General features: G+C 35.9%; 1 protein-coding gene across 2 annotated transcripts in view; it reads right to left on the bottom strand.

The window, feature by feature from the left end:
- OLFM3 (olfactomedin 3) overlaps nucleotides 1–18,932 on the bottom strand; it is a gene marked incomplete at both ends in the record, with an annotated part of 165,429 nt that overhangs the window by 28,846 nt on the left and 117,651 nt on the right. Inside the window, one exon of one of the 2 annotated variants that reach the window (XM_084242098.1) lies at nucleotides 8,286–8,414. The exons of the other annotated variant lie outside the window; for it this stretch is intronic. Within the exon in view, the coding sequence (XP_084098224.1) occupies nucleotides 8,286–8,414 (129 nt within the window). Of the gene's footprint in view, nucleotides 1–8,285; nucleotides 8,415–18,932 lie in introns of those variants that run through there. 2 annotated transcript variants of the gene reach the window in all.

Below are 18,932 nucleotides of genomic sequence, written 5' to 3' on the forward strand. Positions count from 1 at the left end.
ATCTCTCTTTGCAGATTGGGCATAGTCTGTGAGATCTGTCTCTGGAATTCATAGCAGAGCAGATATACTCTTTTATCAAATCTATCCCTGGCCCCAGCTCATCACATACCCTTAGCTAGCATGTAGTTATTTATTTATTTTTTTTTCTTTTCAAGAGCTTTAGTGATAAGTACTACAGAGTACTTATAGGCATCCCAACAAAATCATGGGGCAGATATAAGTTAAAAACTCATAAAGATCATTAAGAGTTCATAGTCTTGGTCTTTGATCTATGATGAAAATCAAATGATGCCAAATCTGTCTTTTTAGTTGCTCTTTTTAGATAGGTCATAGAAGGTTCCTATGCTGCCCTTTATTTCAGTGGTGTTGAATTGGCTATCATTTCTTTTTTCATTCTCCTCACCCATTCTTTATAGCATATTTATCTGACTATCTAATTAGGATAGTAAGTTGCACTTAGAATTATGTATTATTAGAATCGATTAAGATCCTAAAAATTATATTTTTAAACTTTTTGTATTGAAAAAATATAAAGAGATGATTTATAGAATGGAGATAGAAATAGCTTAGCAGAGTATTTTCAATGATGTAAATAAAAATTAAGCTGAGTTACAGTATAGGGTTAATATATAGCCACTTAGGTCCTGTAGTTTCAGCGATATATTTCTTCAATCATTGGACACAAATCTCAATTATGTTAGAAAATTAAGGCTTGTCCCTAGAATAAATATGACTTTTGGAATAGAGAACAGGAGACACCCAATTATAATATGAAAATATAGGTACAGCAATGTAAACACTGATTATTAAACTTGGCAACATTCATATTGCTGTCCACCTGCTAGGTGTTTGACTAACTAGTGAGGACTTTATCATCATAGGGCAAGGTGTCACTTGTTCTCTGGATGAGGAAAGCAGGAAAGGTGAACTGGGTTTGATGTTCATTTACAATTCTCCCTGAAGTGTCAGATTAATAAAAGTAAAGACTCCAGTGTTGTTTGTACTTCCAATTATCTTCTTGTAAGAATCATCGAAAAGAGTCATGACCTTCTCTACTACAGAGTTAGTTTGAATGATCTCAACTATAACAAGTTACCTCTTTGGCAAAAAAAAAAAAAATGTAACTCAAAATAGCAAAAATCTAATATAAAAAAAAATGGGTTCCTGATAGTGCTGTGGGTTTTGATAGAGTCCTGTGTGTTAGGATCAGCTTAAAGCAACCTTTATAAACATGCCTAACACTCTCTCTTAAGGTACCTATACTGGCAGAAAAAAAAAAAGGATCAAAATAAAACCATCTAAGACCTCAAGTGGAAGGAGATATGGTTTATAGATTTCAATGGTTTTGAGGTACCCATGAGAAAAAGTTGTTCCTATTTTATCTTCTAGGAGATGTTATTCATGTATCAATAAAACTCATGTAATAGCAATAGTGACTGTGTGTGGAACTCTGTTACTTGGCAGCTCACGGTGAGTTATTGCCTTTGATGAACCCATGGACCAGGTGATGATATTCTGCTCATTATAGATGAGGAAACTGTGACTCAGAGAAGTTAGGAACTTGCTCAAGGTCATAAAAGGGGTAATCAGCAGAATTTGTACTGCCACAGTCTGATTTCAAAGCCTGAAAGTTTAACCACCACACTGCACCACTGATTATCTGACATTTCCTTTTATTTATGAGGCAGATAGCCTATTGGATTTTCTGAACTACTCTGAAGTCCAGTATTTGGATCTGGAAGGTGTGTATTATTTATTGCTAGCCAAAGCATTGCTAATCACAGTGATTATTGGTACAATTCTCTCGGAAACTTTTGTGTTAATTGGAAGAATTGAATGAACTATTTAGCTGTTTTTAATATAAAAGCCATGAAAAACTTATGAGCACTATAAATAGGAGAATTAAAATTATAATTTTGACATCTGGATTCCCAGTTTAGATTCTTTGCTTACAATTTAGTTATAAAGCTGCTGTGTAAGAGTTCTCCCAAAACTTCAGGTGCTTTGTACCAGAAAAGAAGAATCCTAAGGATGGAGGGAGGTAAATATAAAAAGAAATAGACATCTTGCATTTCATTAGTTTTTTTGGTCTATAAATTCCCTTCCCTTGTATTAGTTTTACTGCTCTTGAATCAACTAACCTTACAATAGACATTCTTCTATTTTACTTATGAGGGAACTAAAACTCAAAAGACTTAAGCATTTTTTTTTTTACAAATCACCCGGCTGGTAAATGTCATATATTGGATTTATTCAGTTTTTTTAACTTTTACCCTGAGCTCTTTATTCTTATCCTCTGAAGATCACATAGGTAGATGGTCTGTGTCTGTTCCATTGGCCATTATTCAAAAATCTCTACCTTAGGGATGTATCAAGGTATTTATCTAAATAGTTGGAAACAAGTAGCAACTGTCACCCCAGAGGAATAGGTAGCAGTAAAGGCACAGCAAGACACATGTGGATATTCTGTGTAAGGCACTGAAATAGTTCCTCAGGACCCAGGCAGAGAGGCAGGTAAAAGGACAAAATTCTGATCCTTTGAAGAGATCAAAATCAGCTGACTGAACATTGCTAGGTCTTAAGTCCTATGCTGAGTTGCTGGGCATTTCATAAAAAGTACATGCTGAGGCAAAAAGAAAAAAAGGAATCTAGATGGTGAAAGTGGTATACTTTCAGGTAGAGGAAAATAAAGCAGGAAAAAAATCCATTTATTAAAATCTATTTGATTTAGAGTGGAGATCCTTGAGTGATGAAAACTCCTTATAAATTTTCTGTCTGAGGATAGGTTTGGTCTCAGAGAGTGAAATGTGTTTTAGCATGTTAATGGCTTTAGTTGTAGAGAGAGGAGAAATGTGAGGACAGAAATTAGAGAGATGTTGACAGAACACGCTAAAAGAAGCTGTGTTCTGTAGGATGTGTTAATAAAGATGTCACTGTATAGCATTTTTCTTCCTCTTTCTTATGAAGCAACTTGGAACAGAAATAAAAGGTGCATATTCTCCACTCAAGTATACCTCAGAGCTGTAAAAAAAAGAAAAAGAAATAACAACAACAAATAAAATAACCAAAGACCTCAGCAAATTTAGGTTGGGTGGTCACTTCTGCTCATACTCTGATAATCCCAATGACTGAGAATTGAGAAATCAACATACTTGGCCCTAAATCTTCCTCTCAGGGACACTTCTATTTATCCTCCCTGGGTTTCCACTGGAACTCTCCACGGTAGGCCTTTCACTGCCCCTTCCATTGGTGGAAAGCTGAGGGAATGGATCTTAGTTTCTCTTTGTTTTGACCCTCCTTTGGCCTCTCTTCTACTTCAGCTACTTAAATAAGAATAAATCTGCTCTCTTATCCATGCCACAGTTCTACTAAAAAGCAGTTATTGGATTCTCTGTGGCTCTCAAGATTTTCCACTTGTTTCTCTCATTCATCTCCTACTCCTTACTTTGTTTAGTCGTTCTCTCCCAAAATGAATATGGGGAAGAAAAACAGTCCCATAAAACCATGAAGTCAGATAGCTTCATCCAGGACTGAAAGAAGTTGTTTAGTTGAGGATAAGAAACTATAGAACATTGAGAGTTTGTATCAGGGCACCCTCATATTACAGAACTTTTTTTTGTTATTATTTTAATTTAATTTTATTTTATCTAATTTTACATCATTTTTCATTTATGCACAATGTATGCATTTTTGTCATGGTTATGGTCCCCATACAATACCTACCCTCCATGTTTTCATTCTATTCCCTCCTCTTCCCCCCTGTGATGTGTCTCTGGTTTATAGTTGCTTGTTGATTATGATTTTTACTTTATTATAATTAGTCTTTTTCCTGGTCCTTTCTTTAGGTTTTCTAAATTCCTGCCATGAGTGAGACCATCTGGTATTTTTCTTTTTCTTTCTGGCTAATTTCGCTGAGCATGATCCCTTCCAGAGCCATCCATGTTGCTGCAAATGGCATGAGTTTATCTTTTTTGATTGCTGAGTCATATTCCATTGTGTAGATGTACCACATCTTCTTGATCCACTCATCTATTTTGGGTTGTTTCCATAGCTTAGCTATTGTAAATAGTGCTGCTATAAACATAGGGGTGCAGGTGCCATATGATCCAGCAATCCCACTCCTGGGTATTTACCCAAAGGACATATTACAGAACTTCTTTTTTTTTTTTTTTTCCTTTGATATTTATTTATTTATTTATTTATTTTTAATAAATTTTATTGTTATATTCCCCATACAATTGCAGCCCCCCATTCTGACCCCAATCCCTCCCCTCCCGCCCCCGCCCCCCTAAAAGTGTCTCTGGTTCATAGTTTTTTGTTGATTTTGATTTTCACTTTCTTATAGTTATTCATTTTCCTGGTCCCTTATTTAAGTTTTCTAGATTCCTGCTATGAGTGAGACCATCCGGTATTTTTCTTTTTCTTTTTGGCTTATTTCGCTGAGCATGATCCCTTCCAGCGCCATCCATGTTGCAGCAAATTGCATGTGTTTATCTTTTTTGAATGCTGAGTAATATTCCATGGTGTATATGTACCACATCTTCTTGATCCAGTCATCTATTTTTGGGCATTTGGGTTGTTTCCAAAGCTTAGCTATTGTAAACAGTGCTGCTATAAACATAGGGGTGCAGGTGTTCTTTGGAATTGATGTTTCTGTGTCCTTTGGGTAAATTCCTAGGAGTGGAATTGCTGGGTCATATGGAAGCTCTATGTTTAGTAGGTCCAGAAATCTCCACACAGCTTTCCACAGTGGTTGGACCAGTTTGCACTCCCACCAACAGTGCAGAAGAGTTCCTTTTTCTCCACACCCTCGCCAACATTTGTTGTATTACAGAACTTCTAAGTGACTAATGTACTGAAGTAGCTATTTATGAGGAGAAGGGAGCTAGGACTTTGGAATTGTAGCAAAATAAAGTTCTTAAGCTCTCAGGCCCCTTCAGGGCCTCTTCTCATCACAGCGGTTGGGCTGACTGAGAACAGCTGGTATCTGCTCAAAGTCCTCTGTTTGTTTCCTGGTGTGGAGTCCACAGTGTGGGGGATTTCTCAGAAACTCAGCCTCAAGGGGAAGTTACTCCTGTATTACAGAGAAGTGCCTAAGGCCTGAGAATTCTGAGTTGAAACTTTGCCTCTGCAGACACCAGCATCTCCAGAGGCTGATGGCCCTAGAAAAGAGGGAAGCAAAACAAAAGCAAAGGAAGAAAAACAGGGCCAAAGAAAAGCCTAAAGGAATGTTTCATGATGCTAAGAAAGATAAGAGGAGCATAGTCCCCTGAAAAAGGAGATATATTTAACTTTGTAACAAAAATATCCTAGAAATTTAAAAACCTCTTTCATCTTTGAGATAATCAAAAGTACATGCTTGTTTCAGAGATACTGCATAAAACAGGTTTTATTGCCATTTAATGGGTAAAACCTTCTCTTTCCTAAATTTGTAGGTCCATTGAAATTATCCTTCCAAAGAAGACTTCATATTTCTATTAATGTATTTTTGGCCATTTTTATATTCCACATCCCACAGTCATACACAAAATTTTAATGTGTTTTTTGGTTTCTTTTTAGTCCTAGGGCAAGTTAGGGTTAATTAGGCAATCAGGAACAGTGTAGGTAGGGGTTTGGGGAGAGTTAAGAGGCTTCTGAGATAAGGGAAACAAAAGGTCAGTGCTGCCACTGCAGCCTGGGATCCATTCTTGGCTGGGAGTCTAGGCCTGAAAGCCTGAAATTACGGTATCATTTACACACACACACACTCACACACACACACTCACTCACTCACTCACTGACAGTTGCATGTTCACCCCATTCATGGTGTCTAAATTGAGAGAACAGAGAAAATTGAGAAGGGCCAGTCTTCCTAACTATTTGTAGGGGACTAGGGAGCTTTTAACCCTTCCTTCTAAGACCATTGGAGTTTAGGCCATGGGATGCCACCTGAGCAGGGACAACAGAACCTTCCAGGTCTCAGGAAGGGCAAGGACTGGCAAAAGCAGGTGGGGTGATTCCCTGACCAGAAACTGCAGTAGGTGATTTGCTTCCACTCTTGATTTTGTCTTTAACCAGTTGGAGGTAACCTGTTTATTCACTTAGAGATTTGGACTCAGTCTTCTTACTTGCAGGTTGAGGAGGTGTATTAGATTAGTTATATTTCCAATTAGGCTCTTGAGAGCTCTAAGTTTTCTGTGGAGGAGTTTTGACTGGGACAAAGGGTTAATTTTGTGGAAAGGGAGTAGATGGTGGAGCTATATTCAACTTTGTAACAAAGTTACATCATTAATTATTTGATCTATGACTGATTTTACATACCTGATTTCCACTTGAAGTTTCATTCAACAAAGATTTAGTTAGCATGTATTACATAAGATTAAGTTAAAAAAGAAAAGACACTGCTGCCAAAAACAGTATAAAAATAACTAATTGGGATGGTTTCTAGGATTTTAAAAACATTTTATGAGCTTAAAAAGAAACACAGATTCCTATATATTTCACTATGGGACTCCTATGTGACAGTTATCTTGAATAATTAAGGCAAGGAAATATGATAGTCTTTCTATAAAGCATACACTTTGGTCAAACATTCAGAAACAACTTTTGCATCCTGATTTTTCCATTTCAGTGAACACTATAGTTTTAACTTTCCAGAATACTCTGTTTCTAGAATTTTTTCCAAAGTCAGGTCATCCAAAGTAACATTTGATTATGTCAAACCATTCATCAATCAGAGAAGTGCTTTATATTTTACAACAGCTTACCAATCACAAAGAAAATGAATTAACTTTAAACTTAAAAGGTAACTAAAATTCCTAAAAAATCATTCACACTTCTGGAAATTTGCTCCAACAACAACAACAGGAAGAAACTAAACCAGTGTCAATAGATCCCAAAATATACATCTCCAAATCAACATACCGAGTTTAACATACAACCCATTCATGGATTTCTTAGTTTAGATTCATTTTCAGAAAGATTTCATTGAACAATCACATTGTTGGAAACCATCCGTACTTGAACATTGAGAAACTTTGGTTCTGTAAATAAATTTGTTTTGCAGTTATTTGTTAATAACATACCATACTTTCTAGCTATAAATCTCTTTTACATCCCTCCTACCATATACATGATGCAGGCAAAAGGGGAATGTCAGTAACAAAGACTCTGAAATACCAAAAGTGCATCAAAGGTGAACACACTAAGCCAGTCAGAGTGCCTCACATGTACTCTGGTGGTGCCTCTAAGTAGTGGGTGAATCTGACAATTATGTAATTAACTTGGTCTGACTCTACTCAGTTAATTGCACATTGATTGATAGCTTAATTGTCAGTAGTAACTGCAAACAGGTCTTGAAAATGTAGGGTTACTTTTCTTTTAGAAATTGCTTTTTTCACATCCACTGGAGTGGTAATCCAGTGGTAAAAAAAGATAAAGAGAAAAAAGTAAAGTCCCAAATACTAATTGTTTCTATGCATTTTATTTGCTAGCAGGGTAATTAATTTTCCCTTCTGTTTGCATCTGTCAATTGCTATTTAAAAAACAGTAACTTAACATTTTTATCTTAAAGGTCTTAAAGTATTGCTGCTTAAACCATGCTTTAAACTATCAGAAAAGTCTATTAAAATGGGGAAAGGGTTAAAAAGCCATTGATTTTAGGGGGATGAAGATGATAAGAGTTAGATTTGTGATAGGTAGTCTTTATAAAAAATTATATGAAGAGATGATTTTATCAAGTTAGTGCTCTTTTGTTCCAGTTACTTATCTCTTTTTGTCAAGCTTTAAGTTGGTGAGGGTTTTTAAAAAAAAAAAAAAAAACTCATGTTTTAAAAATGTTTTCTCTGACTGAATGCATTGCAGTCACAGAAATGAATTCCAAGGACTATTCTGCTGTAGTAAAACTGGATTAGATAGAATATACTCTGTAACATACCCTGTAGTAAAAGTTGGGGGGACATTACAGATATTAGAAAAGAGACAATAAGAAATGAATCATTTCATTAAGAATCTCTACAAACCTTAGATTGATATAGTGATATAAACCTTTTCATTCTTAAGAATTTAATGAGTCAAGTATTTCCTTTCACAGCTAATTTTTAGGCAGTCCATTTATTTCTTGATGTGACTTTAAAATGTTCACAAAGAAATATCCAGGACTTAAACTTACCATATAAATATTCTGTCTTTGAAGCAGACTTGTACATAGAGAAGCACAATCTCAGCCTTTGCTATTTACAGAATAAAGCCCACCAGTTTAATGCATTTACTTTCCCAAGATGGCCAAACCCACCCGAGTGACTTACTAAGGTATCAGCCGTCGACAGCCTGGTGGTGTTCAGTCCTACCAAGGATGGGAGCGTTTGGGACATCCAGTTTGAAATCATTGCCATGGTACTAAGCATAGCGCCAAGCTTCAGCAGTGGAGGACTCATTGCTGTGGAGCTAATGAGTTTTCATAGTGACTGATTAAGATCCTGGTGCTGGGCTGGCAGCGGCAGGCGTGACTGCAGCTCGCCACATCTACAGCATGAAAAGAGATCAACTTCCCTAGCTCTAATCACCAGGGAAAGCTCACAGAACCTCTTTTCCCCACCCTCATGGGGAATGCCCTGCCCTTCCTTTTCTCACTTACTGGACATTTTGCTGGATCATCAAAGGAAATATTCTTGCTAGGGCTTGGTTGGTAATTATCAGAGCAGAGGATGGAGGGAGAGAGAAACTTGAGCTTTTCCTGCTCCACTAGTCAGTTATCATCAACAGAGTTCATTTCCTCTGGGGTTTCTGTGAATATAATCAGCTGCTCTTTATCCTTCATAAAAAATACACCTTTAAATGGAGATCTGCCAAAGTGCACATTTCAAACACCAAACTTAATATCTACAGATTTCTCTGGGCATGGACTAAGTGCTTTTAAGCAGAGCATGAAAACAAAGTCTGCAAAGAATTTCCAAGACGATCAGATATAGAGAGTAAGAGAACTTTTTTTAAAAAACAGTCTTCTAAAATTAGCATTGTTGCCTCTAAAAAAATAGTTAAGGACTAAAGCTACTGCCTGTGGAGAATGTTAACCTAGGTATCTTACCTACCTGTAGATAAACAGAATGGCAGAGAACAGTTTCAGTTGTAGAAATTTCATATTGTTCTCAATTTTGAGAATGAGTGCTTCATAGCTGCTCAGGCACAGGGCAAATTCATTGAACTTTGTTTCCTTCTTTTAAGGAATGACAGTGATACCCAAAGTCTGTGACTTACTGGACAAGAGCATAGGGCTTGGAGTCAGGAATTCTGAGGGTCTAGTTCTCTTCTGGTTAGTTACATGACTGATCAGTAAATTAAAAATCTTTGACTCCAGTTTGTTGGACTCTGTTCTCCAAGCCCCTTCAAACTTTAAAATTCAATAATTTGCTTCTTATTTCATTGGCAAATTGTATATTGGATTTAGGGCTTATGGGAAAGTTTATTATATTATTTTAATAAATAATGTAAATTTCCCACATACAAATCTCTGGTCCTAAATTAAATAAATCAGAGGCTATTGTCTTCTGTAATATATGTGGTTTAAAATAAAAATGTAGAGAGATATGAAAGGAAATATGACAATGAAAATTAGATGAAAAGGAATCTGTTATAAAAAGGAAACATATTGATTAATTAGGAGAACTCTGAAATGGTTTGTATCTGGAATTTTCCAGCTAATGACAGATATTTTTCTTAAATAGTCCTGCAAGGAGAACAAAGAAATTGTCTCTAATAAAACTGAAGAGATATATATTTGTAAAGGCATGTTTGCCCTTTATCCTCATAAGAATCTTTAACATGGGGTGAATACTGGGAGAATACTCAAATCGTACTTGCATTTATTTAGCTTGCAATCAAGACTTTTGTCCTTCAGTATACAGTGAAATTTTCCAGTTAATTCCTATTTTTTTTCTAGGACCTGAAAAACCAATATTACTTATTTTCTCTTTAAAAAAAAATCTGTCATATGAGAAACCAGTAAGGATAAAGGCACAGCCATTTATTTATTCAATTTAACACTGAGTAACAACATTTATAGAAGAAACTGTGAAATTTTACATTAGCACCACAAATGTGGCAATAATAAAAAAAGGCGGATTTACAAATTTAATTGTTTGAAAAATACACTTGAAACTCTGACTTTAATAAAGAAGGGGGAAGGAGGGGGAACTGTCTTTTCAAGAGCTTAATTTCCAAAATTGAAAACTATTATACATGCAATTACTGGATAATTAAGATGCAATGTGACATGTGGTAATTATACTTATTAATGAACTATTAGTCAACAAAATAATAGCATCTTTAGAAGACTATAGGATTTAATGTCAGGGGAATCCAGTACTCTTATTTGCAAATTAAAAAGAAAGGAGGAAATAAAAATACAATACAAATGGGATGCTTCTTGCAGTTTCCCAGAAATGCAAATAGCTACACTAAAGAACTGAAAGAGAACAATAGTGAAAGTTTATTATTTGATGATGTTTATGAACACCATAAAACTATAATGTGTTGTTTTTAGAACAGGTTTAAATGGCAACATTGAAATAGAAAAGCTCAAATCATAATGATTATTAGTTGTGGGAAATAAAAATAGCTACAATTTGTACAGAGCTAAATAGTTTGCTGTATTCTCATAATTTAGTGAAGTGATTATCATAATCATTTTCTTTTTAGAAACCGAGTTCTAGTTTGCAAATGGGGGAGGTTGTTTTTGTATGTAGAAGTAACAACCTGTGTTCAGTACAAAAAACCCCAATGATTATATAAGTCCCTCAAGCTTATAGTAGTGTGAATGGCAATGGAATAAGGGGGCAGAGATGAGAGTTGTGATACTAGCAATGACTATTTCCCAGAGCTTCAAGATCATCCAAAGATGTTTGGTGGTTATTTTTATGTCACCCAAAGCTTATAAGCAAAGTGGTGAAGTCTTTTTTTAATTTCAAATTATTACTTTGGCATTTATATTATACAGAATAGATTGGGATAGATTGGGGTGTGTGTGTGTTTGAGGGAAATCAAAGCATGTAACTTAAGGCATATTCTCATAGTTGACGCAAAAGATGGTAAGATCCAGGAATAAGAAACTTTCTAAGGGATTCAGAAGAATGGATTCCATAAAAATTTAAGGTAGAATAGATAGTGTTAGGTGATTGATTAAATATGAGAACTGAGGGAGAGAAAATTACCTGAGGGAATTTACAGCTTTGGGGTTTGATAGTTAATATTGTTTATCAGGATAAGAAATACAAGTGGAATTATAACTGCAGGGAGAAGGTTCAGTTGATTATCACCTACCACATGCTGCCTGTGGGAGAGAAAGTCCCTGGATGGCAAAATACTCACACATGAAGTTCAGAGGAGAGTTACTTTACAAGACCAAACAACCATAATGGCCAAGTAAAAATAACTTGTCCTACGTAAGGACAAAATGACTAATTTAGGAATACTCAGTCTTAAAACGTCCCACAATTTTGCTTAGATTTTAATTTAAGATAATTTCTAGATTTGACTGCCTATATGTATTTCCTATACATTCTTCTTTATATCGAAGCATTAGCTGTGATCATTTTGTTATTTAAACATTTAAATACAGAATGTGTTCAGCTTTTTCGAGGTGTAGTACCCTATAAATGTTTAATGGTCTGTCTGGTCTAATCCTTATCTAGGGAATGTTTCCTTGTTGATTTTCTGTTTAGGTGACCTGTCCATGATATAAATAGGGTTTGAAGTCCCTAAGTACTATTATATCGCAACCAATGTTTGTTTTTAGGTTTGTTAATCATAATCTTATATATTTTAGTGCTCCTTTGGTGCATATAAATTGATGGATATTATGTCTTCCTGCCATATTCATTCCTTAATCATTATATAATATCTGTCCATGTTTTGTTAACTTTCATAATTGGAAATTTATTTTATCTGATATAAATATGACTGTCCATGCTTTTTGGAGGGTTTCCATATGTTTGGAGGATTGTTTTCCAAGAAAAGATATTAAAATACCAGCAGACAAATAAAAATGAAGACACAACCTACCAGAACATATGGGATAGAGCAAAATCTTTACTAAAAGTGAAGTACATAATAAGAGAGACCTATACAAGAAATAAGAAAGAGCTCAAATAAACAATCTAACATTACACTTTAAGGTATAGAGCTAAAAAAAGAAGAAATTAAACCAAAGCCAGCAGAGGAAAAAATAATAAAAATTAGAGTAGAAATGTATGAAAAATAAGTAAAAAAAAAAGACAGTTCAAGAGATCAGGGAAACCAAAAACTGGTTCTTTGAAAAAAAATAGACAAATCTTTAGATAGACTCAATAAGAAAAAAAAGGGAGAAAACTCTAATAAATCAAATCAGAATTGAAAGAAGTTATAGCAGACATCTCAAAAATACAGAGGATTTTATATCAAAAAATTGCAAAATCTGGAAGAAAGGTACACATTCTTAGAAGGATACAACCTTCCAAGACTGTATCAGGAAGAAGTAGAAAATCTGAACAAACTAGTTACAAGCAGTAAGTTGAAATCGTAATCAAGTCTCCCCCAAAACCCAGAGCCAGATTGTTTGACTAGTGTGTTCTACCAAGGATTAAGAAGATGTGATATATGGACATGATAGAATACTACTCGGTTATAAAAGAAAATGAATTCTTGCCATTTGCAGCAACATAGATGGAACTGAAGACAATTGTGCTAAGTAAAATAAGTCAGGAGAAAGATAAATACTGAATGATTTAATTCATATGTAGTATATTGATAAACAAAATAGAGGACTGAAAAAGCTAAGCCAAACCAAACCCTTGAACTATGACAATAAAATTGAAGCTCCGGGGGTCGGGGGGGGGGTGGACAAGGTAGGGGTGAGAACAGAAGTCCAGTGATGTATGATAAAAGACTGTTTGCTTTGGTGGTACATGTGGTGTGGTGACATACACCCAAGGATGTGTGACTTGTTTCTCCTAATCATATACAGTGTTGTAAAGTAATGTTACCACAATAAAGAGTGAAATAAAAAAGAAAACATTCAAAACAGTAAACTTTTAAATAAATTTTTATTATAGTAGTATTGGTTTATCTCATATAAGTTTCAGGTGTACATTATAATTCAACATACATATATACTACATCATGAACACCACTAAAATTCATCTCCATCTGCATAATACAACTGACCCCATTACCAGTTTTACCCTGGCTTATTTCACTTAGCATAATACCCTTTAGGTACATCCATGTTGTCACAAATAGGAGTAATTCTGTTTTTATAATAACTAATATTCCTGGGCCTCCCCGGTGGCGCAGCAAGTTGAACGCAGTGCTGTGAAGCTGTCTGCAGCCTCTACAGCGCTGGTTCGATTTCCAGGCGGGCTGGGGAGATGTCCACATGGCATGGCAGACCTCTCCTGTCTCACCCACTGCTCCCCTCAGCAGTGCTTTCCATCGTCTACCTGTTCTGCTCCCTGCTCTGTCTCTGGTGAATCCTCTCACCCTCCCGTGTCTCTGGCCTGTACCCCAGTTCTGGTATAAATAAAAATAAATCTTTTTAAAAAACTGTAATATTCCTATATGTATGCGTGTTCTTTTCATTCTTCCATCAATGGGCACTTAGGTTGTTTCCAGACCTTAACTATTTTAAATAGTTCTGCAGTAAACATAGGAGTGGATAAATCTTCTTGAATTAGTACTTTTGTATTCTTTCAATAAATACCCAGAAGTGTAATGTGGTATTTTCACTTTTAATTTGGAGGAATTGTCATACTGTTTTCCACATTGACTGTACCAATTTACATTCCCACCAACAATGTATGAAGGTTTCCTTTTCTTTGTATCCTCACCAACACTTGTTTATTGTCTTTTCTAGATTGGCTGTTTGTCTCTTTGAGTCTCTATTTTCCCACTTGTAAAATAAGGGATAAATGTGTATATATGGAAATATTATTTGAAAGTCTGAATGAGAGACTGGGTTTGAAATTGCCCATAACATGTCAGATGCTCCATCGATGGCAGCCCCATCTTTGGTAAGAAATGATATTATTGGGACAGGCCATCAAAGTAGATCAACTTAAGGAATAGTATGCCCTGAAAAGGTAGGAAGTTTTATTGTGTTGCACAAGGTAACTGAGTTGGGCTTAGCATATATGCTTTCAACTTATCAAGAGTGAGTAAAGCGAGTAATATAATATCTAGGTAACATGAAGTCATTCTGAATCTCAAAATGAAGTAGTCCAATCTGAAGTTGAAAAAAGGGCTGATGTTCTTGCTTTCTTTTTCACAGAGTAGATGAAGCAATTACAGGATCACTTCATAAGGTTGGAACCACTGATATATTTACCTACTTACTTCACTTATTTTTTTTAAAAAGATTTAATTTTATTTATTTATACAAGCACTGGGCACAGTCAGAAGAGTGGGAGGGTGAGAGAACTCACTAGAGGCAGAGCAGAGAGTAGAGCAGAGCAGGCATACTGACGAAGTACACTGCTGAGGGGAGCAGCGGGTGGCAGGAGAGGTCTGCGCGCCATGTGGGCCCCTCGCCTGGTGGCTGGGTATCGAACCTGGTATTGTAGAAGCTCTGGGAAGCTTCTCATCCAGCGCTCAACCGCTGTGCCACTGGGGAGGCCCCTACCTACTTCACTTCTGCTCACATAGTCAAACTTCTCTCCTGTGCCACAAATAAATTGTGTTTGTAGGTAAGGTCAATCACGCCCCTGTAATCAGTACCTTTCAGACTGTCACACATAAGAATTACCTGTAAAGCCTATTAAGACCCAGACTTCTAAATCCCCACCCTAAGAGTCTGACTTTTTAGCTCTATTAGAGGTCCTAATAGTTTGCATCTCAACCATCTCCCAGGTGATGGTCACTCTGCCATTCTTGGCCTACCTGCTATATAGTGCTCTATAGTGAAACTACTCCCAGACCACTTTCTTAATTTTTCACTTTCTTTCTAAATCAATAATCTTCCTTCTTTAATGGATCTTTCCCAGCATAATAACAAACCCTTATGCCTCTTATTTTAAATGCAAAAAAAAAAAATAACACTTTCTTGATCCTACTCACGCCCCATCTCTTCTATTTTCACCATGCCTTTACAGCATATATTCTTGAACATATTGTTTCCATTCATGCATTTTCAGTTTCACCTTTTCTAATCAAGCTTTTGTACACACTTTCCCACTCCACCAGTGCTACTTTAATCAAGGTTAGTAATGACACCACATTTCTAAAACTAGCAGTCAATTTGTAGTCATCTACTTTCTTGACCTATTAGCAATATTCATCAGGATTTACTTTCTTTTCATTGAAATAATTTCTTCACTTAGCTTCCAGGATACCACCTCATCTAGTTTTCCTCCAACTTTCTGACCTGTCTTTCTCAGTCTCTTTTGTTGATTCTTCCTCATCTATATGCTAATGACTCTTAAATTCATTTCTTCCTCACAGACCTCTTCTATCATTTCAAACCTGCATATCCAATTATCTACTTGACATCTCCACTTGGATGTTTAATAGACATCTTAAATTGAACATGTTAAAAAATGATCTCTTTATAAGCCTCTCCGATCTCCAACAAATAAAACAAAACATGAGGGAAAAAACACAAATAAAAGACCATATACATGCAGGCATTTTAGAGTCGCCCATTTTAATTCCATAGTTCATTTAGTCAAGTCAAAAAGTTAGGTTTTATCTTTAACTGTTTTTTCCCCCACATCCATCAATTCTATCAGCAGATCTTATAGTCAAAATACATTCAGCATTCAATAGTTTTTCATATTCCTACTGCCAGTACTTGACTCCAAGTCACCATTCTCTCACATCTGAATTATAAAAGCTACCAAATATTGACCTATTATAATTTTAATGCACTTTGAACTTTCCAAGCAAATTGATCCTGTTAACATATGTCAGATTATATTATACTCCTGCCTAAAATTCTTTAATAGATTATCTCACTCAAAAAGTCAAAGCATGAATGGTAAAGTTTTATATAAACTGAGTTCCTCTTATCTCTCTGATCTCATATAGCTTTCTCCTTTTTTACCTTCACTGGAAGCTCTGGGACCTAACAGTTCCTCCGAGATGCAAAGTGATCTTCCATTTCAGGAATCTTGGACTTGCTCTTCTCTGATGGAATTCTAATCTCCTAAATAACTTGGTACTGTCTATCTTGTTTAATTCAAAGATTGCCTTCTCTTCAGGTCATTTCTGACCAAACCATCTCAAATTTTTACTCTCTTTCTCTGGTTACTTCATATTGTCCTTTGCCACTTTACTTTTTTCTTCTTAGAATGTATTGTAAGTTGGCATCCTATATATTCATCTTACTAATTCTGTGTTATCAACTAGATAAAGACAGGGTTATTGCCTGTTTTGTTCTCTGGAATGCCTACAAAGTGCCTAGGATCTTAATATATATTTATTAAATAGTGAATAAATAAATATGAATGTTACTGTTTTGTTCCTTACCTGCCTTCAGTTTAAATAGTAGACCATTTTCAGTGCAAATTACAATAGAACTTTCTTTGCAATATGAGTAAATGTAGTAGATTACACTTTTCATGTATGTTTTTATGTGTGCTTCATGGATATCTATGGAGTATTGTATGTATATGGATATATATATGGATAATTCATGGAGTTGAAAGGATAGTATAAAATATTGAATGATTGTGCTTATAATTAGAATACTTTTTTCTTTCTAATTTCAGAATTGGAGTGCAAGTAGTTTTGGTCTAAGCCAAGAAGTATTGCTTCCAACTTTTGTTCTATCTTTTCTTTGTAAGCCTCAAGTACCTGGATCTACAAATAAATATGGAACCAATCTTCTTATTGCCTTTGAATAAAGTTTGCCTCTAATTACACAAGGAAGCTAGAAGAGAGTGTGGGCTATGGAAAGGATGAATTTTAAAAAATCAATTAGAGGGCCTCCCTGGTGGCACAAGGGGTTACAACGCAACCTATAAAGCTATTCGCAGCCAGTGCAGCATGAGTTCGATCCCTGGCCAGAGAGGTGACCCACATGGTGCAGCAGACCTCTCCTGACTCTCCTGCTGCTCCCCTCAGCATTGTATTTCAGTCAGTCTGCCTGTTCTGCTCCCAACTCTGACTCTGGTGAGTCCTCTCCCCCAACCCTTTCTGGCCTGTACCCCAGTTCTTGTATTCATAAATAAATAAATCTTTAAAAAATCAGTTAGGGAAGCTTGACACCTGAGTGTTCATTCACCCTATCTCCAGTTCCCATGGCTCTTGACAATCAATTAGGGACTACGATTAACTCTGAGGATTCACTGCTTTGCCATTCTTGCCTTGAGGATTCAGGGTTGTCTTAAAAGTGTTCACTAAGGAAAGTGAAGTTAGAGTGAAAAACATTAGCAAAGTTCTTTAAAGGAGGGATTTCTGTCTTCTCATCTTTGCCTTCATCTGTGAAGCTGACTGATGGTCCATAAGCCCCGGGGGATCCTCTGTTGGCAGCTGTTGTTGCTACTTCAAAGGAGAAAAATGGATGTGTGTGGGAGGAATATATTTAGGGCAAACATGTTTTTCCCTCTGACTTTCTACTTAAAATTGAAGAAGTAGGAAAATGTAAATCCAGGATTAAGCTAAAGAAAAGGAAGATGCACGGTGGGACGACAGAGGTACCCTCAAACAATAAAGGAAAGTTGGGATTTTGCCTGAGTGTAACACTACCCTGCTTAGGTCCTGCAACTGGGAAATGATGCTATTAAACTCAGTTTCCTATATAGCTCCTTTTATAATATAGTGCCACACTTGGCTTCTGTTCTGGCATTCACACAGATTCCTCACTACTCTCTCATCTGATACTACAAGACTGCCATCTGTGTGACCATCCATTGCCTCAGTTTCTCCTTGTGTAAATTGGGGATAAGAGAACCTAATTCTGTAGGTATTTGTGAAGATGAAATACATGGATACATATAAAGCATTTATCACAGGACCTGACAAACAAGGAGTTGTCAGTGGACATTGGGCAACATTATCCTGGTGTAAAAAATGGAAGAAAAAAGAGAGGAAATTGTAAGTGGGAAAAAAAAAGTTCATCAAACTTTGGGGTGAATCGCTAATATAAAAGCTTTTACTTAAGAATTTTGAAAATGCAAAGTATTCATCTTCTAATGTGGTTGGTGCTTAGGGATTGCATGCTAAGAATATTCTAGAATAGGATAGAAAATAACACTAATTCCACAGGCAATCCTTGAATAACAGCCTATGAAAATCTGTCTTCCCGACACTGTTTTAAGATTTCTAAGAACTTTACTTGTTTGAACTTGTTTAATCCTCATACAAATCCAATGAAATCAGTATTGTTACTTAACCAGCTTATAGATCAGGAACTGAGGTGCTGAGAGGTTAGTTAAGTCAGCTGAGGTCACACAGGTCATAAATGGCAAGGTAATATTTGAACTCTAATAGTCAAGCATTCTAAGTATGGTTTTAACTATTACACACACATATACACACTCACCCTCAAAACATTATAGCAAATATTAATGTCACATTTTATGTTTTTCAAATAATTAGGATTACTTGGGTAAAGCATTATAGTTTAGTCATTGTATGCTCTTGATAGATAAATGTTTAAAGCTGAGCACAGATATTAAAAGTAACATGTCTTCATTTGTTGAGTTTATCTCTGAATGTGACTGAGCAAAGTTCTCACCAGGGAGACATTGACTCGGGTAAGTGTTCAGTACCAGCTTCATTTTCTTTGGAATCTATTTTCAAATTTCTCTAATTCACCCACCTCACTAGGACAAACTAAAGTGTTAAATCATTTCCAAAACTTTGCTGGAAGAAATTGTTTAGGAAGAGAAATTTCAAAGAGGTGGGGAAATTACTGGTGATCAGAAAGGGGACTGTTTTAGTGGTAGCATGAAAGAATAAAATTGGATCTTCAAATGTGCAAT

The sequence above is a fragment of the Talpa europaea genome (genome assembly GCF_964194135.1).
Source record: "Talpa europaea genome assembly, chromosome: 9".
NCBI classification, from domain to species: domain Eukaryota; kingdom Metazoa; phylum Chordata; class Mammalia; order Eulipotyphla; family Talpidae; genus Talpa; species Talpa europaea.